This window comes from Palaemon carinicauda, chromosome 7, assembly GCF_036898095.1.
Source record: "Palaemon carinicauda isolate YSFRI2023 chromosome 7, ASM3689809v2, whole genome shotgun sequence".
In the NCBI taxonomy this organism is placed as follows: domain Eukaryota; kingdom Metazoa; phylum Arthropoda; class Malacostraca; order Decapoda; family Palaemonidae; genus Palaemon; species Palaemon carinicauda.
This window is the reverse complement of record NC_090731.1, coordinates 14,818,728-14,834,720: the sequence shown is the minus strand read 5'-3', so window position 1 is coordinate 14,834,720 and position 15,993 is coordinate 14,818,728. Positions and strand designations below refer to the sequence as shown.

Genomic DNA, 15,993 nt, shown 5'->3' with positions numbered 1-15,993 from the left:
GGACCCCAATAACCATTCAACATTCATAAACCAATGATATGTTCGTTAATGTCACTCATTCAGAATCGTGACATCTGTTTTAACCCCAAAAGATAATTTGGTAGTAACCCCCAGAAGATAATTTGGTATTATCCACCAGAAGATAATTTGGTATTAACACCCAAAAGATAATTTGGTAGTAACCCTAAGAAGATAATTTGGGATTAACCACCAAAAGATAGTTTGGTATTAACCCTAAAAGATAATTTGGTATTAACCGCAAAAAATAATTTGGTATTAACCCTAAACGATAATTTGGTATCAACCACAAAAGATATTTTGGTATTAACCCCCAAAAGATAATTTGATAAAAACCCTCAAGAAACAATTTGGTATTAACCCCCAAAAGATAATTTGATAAAAACCCTCAAAAAACAATTTGGTATTAACCCCCAAAAGATAATTTGACATTAACCTCCAAAAGATAATTTGGTATTAACCCCTAAAGGTAATTTGGTATTAACCCCCAGATGATAATTTGGTATTAACCACCAGAAAATAATTTGGTAATAACCCCCAAAAGATAATTTGGTATTGACCCCCAAAAGATAATTTGGTAAAAACCCTCAAAAACAATTTGGTATTAACCCTAAAAGATAATTTGGTATCAACCCCAAAAGATATTTTGGTATAAACCCCCAGGAGATAATTTGGTATTAACCCCCAAATGATAATTTGGTATTAACCCTAAAAGATAATTTGGTATTAAGCCCCAGAAGATAATTTGGTATTAACCCCCAAAAGATAATTTGGTATTAACCCTAAAAGATAATTTGGTATTAAGCCCTAGAAGATAATTTGGTATTAAACCCCAAAAGATAATTTGGTATTAACCCAAAAAGATAATTTGGTAAAAACCCTTAAAAAAAATTTCGTATTAACCCCTAAAAGATAATTTGGTATTAACCACCAAAAGATAATTTGGTATTAACCCCCAAAAGATAATTTGGTATTAACACTCAAAAGATAATTTGATATTAACCCCCAAAAGATAATTTGGTATTAACCCTAAAAGATAATTTGGTATTAACCGCAAAAAATAATTTGGTATTAACCCTAAAAGATAATTTGGTATTAGCCCTCAAAAGATAATTTGGTATTAGCCCTCAAAAGATAATTTAGTATTAACCCCCAGAAGACAATTTGGTATTAACCCCAAAAGGTAATTTGGTATTAAACCCCAAAAGATAATTTGGCATTAACCACCAAAAGGTAATTTGGTAAAAACTCTCAAAAAACAATTTGGTATTAAGCCCCAGAAGATAATTTAGTATTAACCTCCAAAAGATAATTTGGTAAAAACCCTCAAAAAGCAATTTGGTATTAACCCCCAGAAGATCATTTGGTATTAACTCCCAAAAGATAGTTTGGTAGAAAACCTCAAAAAACAGTTTGGTATTAACCCCAAAAGATAATTTGGTATTAACCCCTAAAAGATAATTTGGTAATGACCTCTAAAAGATAAATTGGTATTAACCCCAAAAAATAATTTGGTATTAACCCCAAAAGATAATTTGTTATCAACCCCAAAAGATAATTTGTTATTAACCCGGAAAGATTATTTGTTATTAACCCCCAAAAGATAATATGGGAATGTTAGGGCATTACTTTTTTGCACGCTGGTCAAATCTCATTATAGTATCATATAATTAACGTCATGGGTCCTTGAAATCAATCTCTCTCTCTCTCTCTCTCTCTCTCTCTCTCTCTCTCTCTCTCTCTCTCTCTCTCTCTCTGAAGTAACTGTTTTGTTGTCAACAATATAATAAGCATACATTCAAGGATGAAATTTGGTGCCAGATGTCATAATGTTATCAGCAAAACACTAAGCGGGTCCTTCATTGACGAAGATTATTCATAGAATACAAAGCGGTTTTTCTTTTGAAGATTATTTTATAGAATACAAAGCAGTATTTATTTTAGAGACTTTTTATAGAATACGCAAGTTCTTCTTTTTTTCAGGAACGGATTGGGTATCACGATAATTTGCTAACTACTGTAATTATGCAGAACATCACCAGAACTTTCAGGAGAGGAATTTTTTTTTTATTTCGTAAGAAAAAAAAAAAAAAAAAAAAAAAAAACGTGGAGACCTTGGGATCCATGTATCGACTAGATGATTGCTGACAGTTATTTGAAACAAATGATAGCAATGATTAACTCTTTCACTGGAGAGACGCAAGCTTTTGATTGAGCCCATTCGCCCTGTCCTTCGAGCTAACCCAGTGTCCTTTCCAAAACGTCCCTCTGTGCGAGTGTAAAAGATACATAGCGATGCTGTATCTCTGTGGACTTGGGTAGTGCGCATCTCTTCATTGCAGCCAATTCTTGCATAATTTTCCTTCCCCCTAAAGAATGGACAAGACGCTAACTTTTCGTCTCGCTAACTTCACGGGTAGCTAGCAACCTCCAGGTCAGGGTGGCAAGACAGGTTTTTAGCGGGAAAGGATTACAGCAGAAGGCAGTTCATGTGTACGAATATTGCCTATTCGCCCTCGTCCGAGGAAGGTTACAGCTCTCGAATCTAGCAAATAGACGTAGGAGGTTATGACAGTAACATTGGTTACAGATTTCAGAGACGGAAGCTGTGAGGAGATAACATCAGATGGAACTTGCTTCGATGGTCTGGTGTTTGTCTGACCAATTGTGTCGGCTCATGATTCGTGAAAGACAAAAAAGTGAAAAATCTTTTTAAGCTGTAATTAAAGCTATAAAATTGCTTTTGTGTACTTGTATATCAATGTTAAAAAGTGAATTATTTTAAACATGATACGGTGGAATTAACTCTATTATATATGGTTTTGTGGACACGAGCCCTTTCCAGCATTAAAATTCCGTGATTGCAAAGCAAAGAAATTCAGTGGTACATTTCGCTTACCGGTAAGTAAACTGTGCAATATGTTTCCTCATATCATTAATATTCTGAAAGTGATAACAATTTCCACACCCAAATGTATATCTCAGGCTTTGAGACAGACCTGTGGGTGATGTCGTAAATCTATACCCAATTACCTCTTATGCAACGTCTCTCTCTCTCTCTCTCTCTCTCTCTCTCTAGTGCCCTGGACCCTCCCCAGTCCCAACGCTTACACTCATGCAGACGCACAGACACACACACACACACACACGCACACACACACACTTAGGATATCTTGAAATCTATCAAGGAAGGAATTCTTCACAACCGGTCTGTGCAACTTTCCTCCCCCCCACCCCTTCAATCCCCGCCATTCTGTTTATTATGTTACCGTAGGGCTTTTGGTAAATCACTATTTCCCGGTGTAGACTATTTGTTATTTTTCAAGATTTTATATCTATTCTCTCTCTCTCTCTCTCTCTCTCTCTCTCTCTCTCTCTCTCTCTCTCTCTCTCGCTCAAGCTCTTACTGTCACGTATAAGCAGATTTCTTTAGAAAAGAAATGTGCCTTTGTTAAAAGAAGCATTGAATGTGGTAGTTGGGTTCAGTATACAGTTTTCCATCACAGTTATAAATGAAATGAAATGATGAGCAATGAGTGACAAGTCATAATATTTACTTGTTTATAGCAAAAAAAAAAAAAAAAAAAAAAAAAAAAAAGAAAAGACGTATGCCCTTATTCGATGATAGTCAACATAATCGAGAAGAAACCGTTTATTATTATTATTATTATTATTATTTTTATTGTTATTATTATTGTTATTATTATTATTATTATTATTATTATTATCATTATTAGCCAAGCTACGACCCTAGTTAGAAAAGCAAGATGCTATAAGCGCAAGGGCTCCAACAGGGAAAAATAGCTCAGCGAGGAAAGGAAACAAGGAAATAAATAAACGATATAAGAAGTAATGAAAAATTAAAGTAAAATATTTAAATTTTTTTTAGATTCTCTCTCTCTCTCTCTCTCTCTCTCTCTCTCTCTCTCTCTCTCTCTCTATTGACAGGAAGTGGCTCTCTGTTACCGTGAAGTGGTTTGACGGTAGTAAGTCAGTGTAGGTACCATATCAGATATGAATGTTTCTGAATCATTATCAATAACCATTTATAGTGGAGAAAAACATTAAAAAAATTAATTCCAAAAAGCTTTAGATGAAACTCCAAAACGCTAAGAAAATTATGGCCTCACAAAGTTAAGTTTTCATATAAAGAGAAGGCCAATTGGTTTGATAATTTGTCCACAACGATGTAGTTCTATCTCTCTCTGAAGACCTGTGCCTTAGAAAAGGCGAAGAAGTGTCAATATGTCAATTCTCAGCTTCTTGTTTAATTAGATACTACAATCCAAAGCCATTGTTCTCACCGCTGCTTATAATGGAATAAACAATCTTCAATGTCGATCTGTTCACTGCTTGTCCACCTTGAAAAGACCCGTTCTTTATTCGTGGAAAAGTACTCGTCCCTCCAGACTGCATAATACTCTTAAAGAATAATCCATGTTCTTGAAGTAGGCCAAGAATGTATTTCTGTTCTTCTAATGCGGGGTTTATACAGTCGAACGGTTCGTCGAACCCAGTTGTCGAACCCGGTTGTCGAACATGCTTGTCGAACAGTTCGAAGAGGTGGAGTCAGCCACAAATGTATAAGGTTTGTGGACAATGAAGCCCCACACACAAAAGTCAGGCTAGAACAGACTTTCTTCGAACAGTTCGACAACCAAATACCCCCGTTCATACGTTCGAACATCACTTCAAACACTTTCTTCGAACAGTTCAACAACCAAATACCCCCGTTGACACGTTCGAACATCACTTCAAACACTTTCTTCGAACAGTTCGACAACCAAATACCCCCGTTCACACGTTCGAACATCACTTCAAACCCCTGTCTATCGAACCGCGTTTGACGAACCGTTCGACCGTCTTAAGAGGCCACAACTGGCGCCTCAGGCGCTTCAGTTAGTTATTCCCCCAGGCCAAGAATGAAAGGTCACTTTTCCGTGTGGTAGAGACTCATGCTGTACACTACACCAAAGACGAACAACACGCAATCTCTCTCTCTCTCTCTCTCTCTACGAAATTTTCTCAGGATATCTTGAACGCTTTCAAAGATAAGTGAAGTAATATTTTCCGACCTCTGTACTAACCTACTCATCTTGTTTAACACTACTGCAAAGACGAATACTCTCTCTCTCTCTCTCTCTCTCTCTCTCTCTCTCTCTCTCTCTCTCTCTCTCTCTCTCTCTCTCTCTCTCTACGAAATTCTCGTGTTTTCCGACCAGTGAATTGGCGTATTCTTCTTGTTTACTCTTTTTATATTTCTTTCAACTCAGGTATAAAGTGATTTAAAAAATACAATTTTAAACCGAAAAATAACATTCTTTACTTCTTATTCATTCATCTATTCATTTATCTATTTCCTTATTCATCTTTTTATATGTCTAAATCAACTGACAATATCAAGACCCCGTTGGTGTTGTCAAAAAAGAAAGAAAAAAAAAAACTCCAAAACATTTTTTTTTTTTTTTTGTAATTCATTGCTTCGTTGCTTTTTGTTTATTTATTTTCCAATCTCGACTACCAACCAGATTTTAAATCTATTTTGTTTTAAAATTCAGATTATTATCATTATTATTATTATTATTATTATTATTATTTTCAGCTAAGCTACTAACCTAGTTGCAAAAGCAAGATGCTGTAAGCCCAGGGGACCCAAAAGGGAAAAAAGCAAAGTGAGGAGAGAAAGCAAGGAAAAATGAAATATTTTAAGAACATCAACAATATTAAAAGAAATATTTCCTATATAAACTATAAAAAAAAACTTTACCTAAACAAGAGTAAAAGAAATAAGATAGAATAGCATGCCCGAGTGTACCCTCAAGCAAGAGAACTCTTTGTAGGTTTTTATATAACTTCCAGCATAAACATAATACAGAATCTTCTATTGGCGAAGGAACTCACATAAGTAGACATAGAAAACCATAAGAGTCTCATGAGTAGAAAACCGGTTTTTACCTTCGTCGCTTCTTCTCTCCTTTTTGGGGACTCGGCGAAGTGAAGATGAGCTGCGCTAGAGGTCACTTGGCAACGCTAAAGAAGAAGAATAAGGAGAAGAGGAAGAGACAGAAGTAAAAGGGAATAAAAGTAAAGATTGAGAACCTCATTATGATATTATTTTATTTAAGGCGCAGATGATATAAACTTAATAACAATAATAAGAATAAGCTTAGAATCTTTGCACCTATCTATAAAGAGATAGAGTGCCCGCAAACTTATTTTGCGGAGTGAGCAATAAGGAACCAGGAACCAGGAACCAGAAGAGAAAGTACGACAGAGGAAAATGTTGTTTAATTCTATCTATTTCATGATTCAGGTTTGCTTGAATGGGGACATATTATAGACAGAGTCTCTCTCTCTCTCTCTCTCTCTCTCTCTCTCTCAAGTCATAAAAAACCTGTTCTTTAGCAATAACTTCCCATTATGATTTGTGGTGGGGGAAGGGGTGAGGTGTATAGGAGTGCAAAGTATTAGATGCTAATTTTATGCAATTTCTAATAACAATTAAGGTTTAAAGGTTTAACGGTTTAAAGGTAAATCATGAATGGCAGACGCAAGGGACAGTGACATTGCCCTATCAAGTAGGGCAATGCCCTAGTCTCTGACCATATATATATATATATATATATATATATATATATATATATATATATATATATATATATATAGAGAGAGAGAGAGAGAGAGAGAGAGAGAGAGAGAGAGAGAGAGAGACTGACCATATATATATATATATATATATATATATATATATATATATATGAATACATATATATACATATGTATATATATATATATATATATATATATATATATATATATATATATATATATATATCTATCTATCTATCTATCTATCTATCTATATATATATATATATATATATATATATATATATATATATATATATATATATATATATATATATATATCCATCCATATCCATATACCAAAGGCACTTCCCCCAATTTTGAGGGGTAGCCGACATCAACAATGAAACAAAACAAAAACAAAGGGGACCTCTCCACCTAAGCTAGGACCAAGGAGGGCCAGGCAATGGCTGCTGATGACTCAGCAGATAGACCTATAGGCTCCCCCAAACCCTCGCCCTTATAATGATAAAGATTAGATTAATGATGATAGTCAATATTAACAAAATTAATCAAAACAATAATGGTACGAATGCTAGGAAATTATTGATAGCGCTGTACCAACCATGTATCACATGATCGTACATAGTAACGACATTTCTCTTTTTTGTATATAGTCTCCTTTGTATCTTCGCTCTCCCCTCGCACTGATAAAGACCTGAATCAACTTGTCTGTTTTTCTCACCATTAACTGTTAACAGAAACCGTTGTTGGTTGAACATGAAATAGCCTGTTATATGTTATGGCCTTATTGCCTGCAATTGATGTATATATATAAACTGATGTTCTGTAATAAAAGTCACTCAGTTGCTTTCATCCCGCTTTTGAGTCACAACCTACTCTTGGCTCGTCACATTGGTGACCCCGGAGTGACTTGCTCGAGTCGCTCCTCCTGCCTCCCTCCCCCCCCCCTCACTGTTACTATGACGCCCTCAAAACATACCTTCTGCACAAGGCTGGCGTACGGTACGGTACGGTACGGAGTACGGTACGGTACGGTTGATATTTAGCCTATAAGTACGGTACGGAATTACGGTACGGTAATTTTACCAAGGTACGGTACGGTACGGTTCAGGTACGAAAAAATGGGCAAATTCCGTACCGTACCTTACCTTAGGCTTGGATATCTATCACTACGCAATTACTGCTAATGCATATTTGGACACCAGCAATTGACTAGACTAAAAAAGATTTCACTTGTAGAATACTAAGGTATTTTATATTTCAGTTTGTAATATACTATGCATGTGTTGATTCCTTAATTAACATGTGACGTCTGTGTCTAATTCTTGAAGTAATACCAACAAAACTTTGAAGCATCACAAATATAATCCTATATTATGCTTCGGAAGAGTCTTCCCCTAGAAAAGCCCTATGAAGGATGATATAATAGATGCCATTATGTTTCTAAGATGCAATACATAATCAATTTGAACTCATATGTTTGGTTAAAAGAAGTTGCTATTGGAAGGTATTTTCCTATAGCCTAGGCTACAAGCTTTATTTTATCAATGTCGAGAAAAAAGATTTAGTTTATTTTATTACATCTTAACTTTAGTTTATGAATGTTGAGAAAAAATATTTAGTTTATTTTCTTACATCGTAACTTTAGTTTATCAATGTCGAGAAAAAAAAAATGTATTTTATTTTATTTCATCGTAACTTTTGAATGTTGAGAAAAAAATTAGTTTATATTATTACATGGTAACATCAGGCAATGTTCTATTAATGGTTAGATTATTGTATATTTTTTTCATAATAAAATCCATAAAAGAGGAAGTGGTGGTTTCAACAATATTATTATTATTATCCAAAGAGTCATAGTACTGGGAAATATTTTGAATAATATTTCATACACTATATTTCATGTACTAAATATATGGTATAGTTTCATGGCAAAACATGTTTTATGAATCCAAAAGTGAATACTCTTGGTCTTGTATTAAAAACAAAGGAACAGTATTAAATATTACTACAAATATCATTAGCAGCAGCAGCCATATTAGTACGGTAAAGGTACGGAATTACGGTACGGTATTTTTTCCGTACTGTACGGTACGGAAAAATTATTGATAGTACGGTACGAAATTACGGTACGGTATTTTAGCCAGGTACGGAGTACGGAAAAACATTCCGTACCGTACCGTACTACCAGCCTTGCTTCTTCTGCAGCAGTACTCGCCGTCGCCAGCCGCCCATATGGCAAAGCTTTCTCAGCTCTCTCAACAAATAGTAATGATATTAACACCAAGAAAAGCCGAAGTTCATAACCTTTCATAACTATATTTCTACAATGGATCTTTAACATCTATAATGACCGATTTTTATCTCCGCCAACGAAATTGGAAGGAGGTTATGTTTTACACACTGTTTGTGTGTTTGTTTGTGTGTGTGAACAACTTCCTGGCCACAATTTTAACCGTAAAGTAATGAAACTTGCATGGATTAACTGTTATGTAAAAAGCTGTAAATTATCAAATTTTGGAAGCCATAAGTTTGGACATCGTTGGCAAAGAGCCTTCAAACCTGGTTCATATTTGAATGTATGAACATCCACGCCAATCAATACACGTTAAGGTCGAAGGTAAAGGTCAAATCCTAGGTCAAGGTCAAGGAAAAGGTCAAATTCTGGTCATCAACCATACGGCCACAATTTCATTCGTAAAGTAATGAAACTTGCCGGGATTTTAAACTGCTACGCAAAGAGGTGGAAATGATTAATTAATTATGGGAAAGGCACGCTTGTTTCGATAAATAAACTGCCCCTCAGAGTGCTTTTGTAATTAAGATTTTTAATGATCGTTGATTATATCAGTTTCAGGGTCACAGGACAATGGAGGATGAGGTGAACTACGTAAACGATGCTTACCTCGAGATGGAGGATGAATCTGCAGCTCCATCTGGGGATGAGCCCAAATCTTCGGCTGATCGTAAAACTTCCGTTGAATGGGTGAAGCATGAAAGCGTTCCTCTCTTGTTCGCTGTAAGTATGCCAATGTTTCTTCTTCTATTGCTTGAAAATCAAGTTCATTATTATTATTATCATTATTATCATTAGCTGAGCTACAGCCCTAGTTGGAAAAGCAGAATGCTATCAGCCCAAGGGAAAACAGACCAGTGAGGAAATGAAACAAGGAAATAAGAGAAGTAATTAACAATTAAAATATAATAGTTTAAGAACAGTAACAACAATTGAAATGAATATTTCATATATGAATTATAAAAACATAAAAAAATAAGAGGAAGATAAATAAGATGGAAGTACTATTTTTATAAATACTGCTTGCCCCATACGGGTCATTTGTCCTAAGAAAATGAATGATCTCATATTATGCTACGGTTAGTGCTACTAAACAACCACAGTCAATAATGAACTTGTTTCACTTGTGCAAATGCTGCCAAAAACCTTACATCTATGTTCTTCCTGTCATTCTCTAACTTACTTAGCTTTTTGAGGCTTCAAAATGTAACACATTTGAACAAATAGTATTTGTTTGATTGTTTATTGAGTTAACAAGTCTAAAGAGAATCCTGGTAGTAATCTGAATCTGGATCACCGGGAAAATCTTAATCCACAGATCTGATTCAAGTTTTGGCTAAAAACATAAACAAACAATCTCAGTTATACCAACAGTCTTTCTCACAACAAACAATCAATACACTAACTACCTCTCTCTCTCTCTCTCTATCTCTCTCTCTCTCTCTCTCTCTCTCTCTCTCTCTCTCTCTCTGGATTTGGCAAACAACAAAAAATAAATAAAAATAAAACAAAAATTAATCCTCCATAACGCTTATAGATTTGAACAAATATTTCTGCTTCGTCATTTATTGATAGATGTCACTTCGCAGAAAATGTATGTTGTATACCATTTATATTACAAAACTCTTTAAACTTTGGTGAAGTGAATGGCAGATTGAAGATTATTCATATAAAACTACCGAAGGATCTGCTTTCATTTCTAGAACAGCACTTCCATAAAGCAGATTGAAACTTGTTCATACACTGTATTTGACCAGGGGACTAGCCACCCATTGTAATACTACTGCTAGAGAGTTATTGGGTCCTTTGACTGGCCAGACAGTACTACATTGGATCCCTCTCTCTGGTTACGGCTCATTTTCACTTTGCCTAAACATACACCGAATAGTCTGGCTTATTATTACCACGTTCTCCTCCGTCCTCATACACCTGACAACACTGAGATTACCAAACAATTCTTCTTCGCTCATGGGGTTAAGTACTGCACTGTAATTGTCCAGTGGGTACTTTCCTCTTGGTAAGGGTAGAAGAGAGTTTTTAGGTATGATAAGCAGCTCTTGTGGGAGGACACTCCAAAAACCAAAACATTGTTTTCTGTACCATGGCCTTCCACTGTCTTGGATTAGAGTTTTCTTGCTTGAAGGTATACTCTGGTATGCTGTTCTATCCTATTTCTCTTCATCTTGTTTTTTGAAGGATCTACAGTAATTCAAAGTTGTTACTGTCCTTCAAGAATTTCATTTTGATTGTTTTTTCTTATCTTGTAGTTTATTTATCTTATTGTTTCCTTGCCTCACTAGGCTATTTTTCCCTGTTGGAGCCCTTGGGCTTATATAATCTTGCTTTTCCAACTAGGGTTATAGCCTAGCTTGTAATAATAGCTTGTAATTATATTAATAACTATAAAATTTAAAAATGAAAAACGATCAGGTCAGCTGCTGTGATCCTGTTAAATATTTAAAAGTATAAACAATTCAATTTACAAGGCGGACCTTATGGAAAAAAAAAGTAAACTAGTATTTAAGATGACCATCTGACCCTATAGATATTTCGTGTTAAAAGTCTACTCTCTCAATAGGCAATTGTGTATTACATCACAAAGTTATTTTCTTACAGGCGATTCATGCTGGTAACGTTAAAGATGTAGAGGCTATTTTGGATCAATTAGGAGAATCCATCAACAATTCTTCATACGGTGGATTGACGCCTTTACATGCAGCATGTCATATGAAGCACCTTGATGTGCTTCAGGTGCTCATCACTCGAGGAGCAAAGGTAAGTAGTTTATCAATAATATTCGACTTCAAGTAATCCAGAACTTTCCTTGAAATGATATACAGTAGAAAGGATTAAGAAATATAAAAGAGAATATTAATGATATGTGTTAAAAAACTATAGCATTCAAAATATGAACTATACCTTTGAAATATCTGGTTACAATCTGCATTTAATATAGACTTCAAGAGCTTATATAAAGAAAGGATTAAGAAATATAAAAAGAAAAATATTAATGATATGTGTTGAAAAACTATAGCATTCAAAATATGAACTATAACTTTGAAATATCTGGTTACAATCTGCATTTAATATAGATTTCAAGAGCTTATATAAAGAAAGGATTAAGAAATATAAAAGAAAATATTAATGATTTGTGTTAAAAAATATAGCTTTCAAAATATGAAATATCTGGTTACAATCTGCATTTAAGATAGACTTCAAAAGCCTATATAAAGAAAGGATTAAGAAATATAAAAAGAAAAATATTAATGATTTGTGTTAAAAAACTATAGCATTCAAAATATGAGCTATACCTTTGAAATATCTGGTTACAATCTGCATTTAATGTAGACTTCAAGAGCCGATAGACCATTGGCATTGCCCCTTATATCACTATGTTGTAATCTATTTTTGTCTAAAGAGTATTATCATATAAGTAATTATTCATTTCGACAGATAGACTCCCACGACAGCCTCGGCAATACTGCGCTTCATGTCGCAGTGAAAGAGAAATGGCACGATGGAGTTGAAGAGCTTCTGCAGCTCGGAGCATCCCCTGACAAGCTGAATCAACCTCCCAGTAATGTTACCGGCATAGCAATAGAAAATCCACTACATATTGCTATTAGAATTGGTGATAGGGTTTCTACTAATCTACTGCTGAAATATCAACCTGATCTGCTTGTTAGGGATGGTGATAATCAAACTGTTTTCCATGTGGCGGCTTCAAAAAGAGATCTTTCTATCCTGAAAGAGCTGTTGTCAGATAAAAATTTACCCAAGTACATGAAACATCTGGAAAAACTTGAAGGGCATAGTATCTATCATGCAGTTCTTTCAGGGGATAATAGCGTACCTAACGAGAGCATCATATTAAGAGCGATTCAGTGTATTTACACATTCCATGCCAACGTCAATCACCCGAATCAATTTGGGGAGACACCACTGATAATAGTATGCCGCAGTGGGCTCTCCCATGTTGCAAAATTCTTGCTCAATAATGGAGCCGACCCAACAAAAGCGACGCATGGAGGTGAGACTGCATTGCACGCTGCGTGTAAATCAGGATGTCCTATAACGCTCCGTCACTTGTTCAACACAGGGCTTGTAGGACATCTCATCTCTTCAACAGATAACAGTGGCTACCATCCGTTTTATTATGCAGTCGAAACACCTTCTATTGATTGCTGCAAAGTTCTTATTGAGCATGGAGAAAGGTTGACAAATGTTGATAAAAACGGTATATCTAATGTAGAAATTGCCATTGAGAAACTGCCGAATGCTATGCAACTCCTGAGAGATCTCTTCGATGCTGGTGTTAAACTATCAAAGAAGCCTCAGCATGACCCGGACTTTAGCATCACTTTCGACTATTCGGTTCTCATGTCACAAGAAAAAGATAAGATACAGTGTTCTTTCGTCTCTGAACTATCAGGTACACCGATGGAGCCTCTCATAAAACATCCACTGATTGAAAGCTTCTTGTACATCAAATGGTGTCGCATAAGGAAGATTTTTTATTCAAATGTTGTTCAATATTTCCTGTACCTTATACTTCACACATCTTTTGTTATGGTGACTTTTGGAGCAAATCCGAAAGACTGGACAGAATCTCCAAGGGCTTTTCTCTTTTTCAAGATTTTGCACATTATCTTTTTACTCCTCATAGTTGGACCCGGGGTTGTTGTGACTTTTGCTAACTATAAGAAATATTTGACTCAGTGGGAAACTTATACTCGGCTCACGGCAATGGTGAGCTCTGCAATTGTTGTGTTCGTAGTTCCAGGTAAGATAACAGATCATGTTACTAATCCCCCTGATGGAAAAGCAGAATTGTCATTCGAAAGAGGAATTGCTAGCATGTCGGTAGTTCTGGGATGGGTGGAGCTCATGATGCTGTTGGGTCGTTTCCCAACATTAGGAGCTTATATTTTGATGTTCAGCAAAGTGGGTAAATCAGTTTGCAAATTCTTACTTGCTTTTCTGAGTCTTCTTCTTGGGTTTTCTCTTGGGTTTCATGTCCTTTTCCAAAGGTTGCCCATATTTGCTGACTATAATCATAGCTTTGTAAAGACGCTGATGATGATGACGGGAGAAATAGCTTACAGTGAGTTTATTGATAAGGAAGGAACTCCTTTTAACGTTTATTGCCTGATTTTCCTGAGTATTTTCTTATTCATGACAACTATTATAATGTCTAATCTCCTCATTGGTTTGGCTGTCAATGATATTCCAGATCTGAAGAGACAAGGAAAGATTAAAAGACTGGTGAAGCAAGCTTCTTATCTCATGGCATTTGAGAGGCTTCTTGAATTCACATACAAAATAAAGTTCTTCCCAAGAAAACTTCGGTCGCTATTAAAATCCCGACTGAGCATCAAATCGACGCTTACTGTTCTACCCAACAAAGAATTCAGAAAGAACAAGTACATGAGAACAATACCAGATGAGAACATCAGAGAGGCCATAACTCTTGGAAGCTGCGAAAAACCAGAGGATTTTCCAACTGATGCTGATGAAGACATAGCTGACCGACTGAGGTCCTTTCACATAAGATACTCGAGCGATCGCAGGACTCAAAAAGTCAACTTTAGAGGTATTGCTGAAACATGTAATGACATAAAGAAACAGTTGGATCTCGCGGAGCGAAGGACCAATAATCATTTGATTCAATTGGCAATGCAGCTTCAGCAACAGGTTCAACAGAACCAGAATTTACATAACTATCTGATGCAAAAAGGTCCCAAATGAATGACTTGAAAACCACTCGATGGTGTGCAAGTATACACTGTTAAAAAACCGTAATTTTAATCGGAAATTCTCCAGATTAACCTTCGCACAACATTACAGACTCTGGAAAGCTACAGAGAACCGCAAAAATGTCAGAATTAATCTTAGCATAGCATTACAGACTATAAAAAGCTCCAGAGAGCCGTGGAAATGTCAGAATTAATCTTAGCACAACATTACAAACTCTGAAAAGCTCCAGAGAGCCGTGGAAATGTCAGAATCAACTTTAGCACAGCATTACAGGCCGAAAAGTTACAGAAAGCCGTAGACACATCAAAATTAACCTTGGCACAACATTACAGGTTCTGAAAAGCTACATAGAACCGTAAAAACATCAGAATTAACCTTAGCACAATATTACAGGCTCTGAAAAGCTACAGAGCCATAGAAAAGTCAGAATTCACAGTTACAAATAATTCTGAAAGCAAGACTAAAAATATATTATTCTCAGCCGTATTTCAATAAATACAGGCAACCGTTATTTTGACCTTTGTTATTATATTTTTACGGGTTGGTGACCATAATATCACTCCTTAACGTCCAGATAATCGTTTTTAAAACGGTATATATCTGGCAACATTTATTCCCGGATTTCTACCGTTTTTACTGCAAATTTTTAACAATGTACTGTAATGTTTAGAAAAGAAAAGTTTGCATAGTAGTATCTTATTTTCATTAACAACAAAGTATTATGATACATTATTCTAAATAACTGTTATGGTGTATTATTATATCTGGTGTATGAACTCGTTAACTTCCACTCTTTTACGTAATGTTTCTTCCGGGGTAGATTTTATCCAGTGCTCTCCAGAACCTATCTTAGGTATAAAGGCAATTGTTGAAGCTATGAACATTATTTACGTGTAATTCAGGTATCTAATCCATGACAATTATGCATACATCCATACATACGTATCCAGACCTTGATGAAAGTGTGCCAAATACGTACCAAAAAACTCATCCTTCAAATATATGTATAGAATAAATGAAACTTATTTTATTTACATACCTTCACTGAGAACCCTCGTGTATATGATTCAATATACATCGTTTTTTGAAAATCTTATAAGTATATAACAAATAATTTCCGTTTGACCGATATTATTCTTAGCTATTTTTTATTTGGAACCCTGTTAATCTTAAGAATGTTATTTGTTTCTCTCAAAATGCTATTGTTATGAATTTTCACATCACATGATCTGCTAATAGGCAAATATTTTCTTGTATAAAATACCTAGAAGATGTAAGGCACTATTGCACGAATATATCATCAAGACTTCC

The 15,993-nt window shown here is 35.3% G+C and overlaps 1 protein-coding gene across 2 annotated transcripts; it reads left to right on the top strand.

The window, feature by feature from the left end:
• Window positions 1–2,491: 2,491 nt before the first annotated feature.
• LOC137643866 (transient receptor potential channel pyrexia-like) lies at window positions 2,492–15,993 on the top strand. Of its 2 annotated transcripts, XM_068376597.1 has the most exons (4): window positions 2,492–2,919; window positions 9,481–9,648; window positions 11,542–11,700; window positions 12,379–15,992. In XM_068376597.1, the coding sequence occupies exons 2-4, from the start codon at window positions 9,499–9,501 to the stop codon at window positions 14,671–14,673; spliced, it is 2,604 nt and encodes an 867-aa protein (XP_068232698.1). In that variant the 5' UTR covers window positions 2,492–2,919; window positions 9,481–9,498; the 3' UTR covers window positions 14,674–15,992. The 2 variants fall into 2 exon arrangements, with proteins under 2 accessions (XP_068232698.1, XP_068232699.1); XM_068376598.1 differs by lacking the exon at window positions 2,492–2,919 and having other exon boundaries at window positions 9,486–9,648; window positions 12,379–15,993.

What these genes read in the sequence shown, in the direction of transcription:
- LOC137643866 (XM_068376598.1), top strand. Translation starts at nt 9,499, where the DNA reads ATGGAGGATGAGGTGAACTACGTAAACGATGCTTACCTCGAGATGGAG. An exon ending in GCGTTCCTCTCTTGTTCGCT is followed by an intron (nt 9,649 to 11,541) that starts GTAAGTATGCCA and finishes ATTTTCTTACAG; the next exon opens with GCGATTCATGCTGGTAACGT. An exon ending in TCATCACTCGAGGAGCAAAG is followed by an intron (nt 11,701 to 12,378) that starts GTAAGTAGTTTA and finishes TCATTTCGACAG; the next exon opens with ATAGACTCCCACGACAGCCT.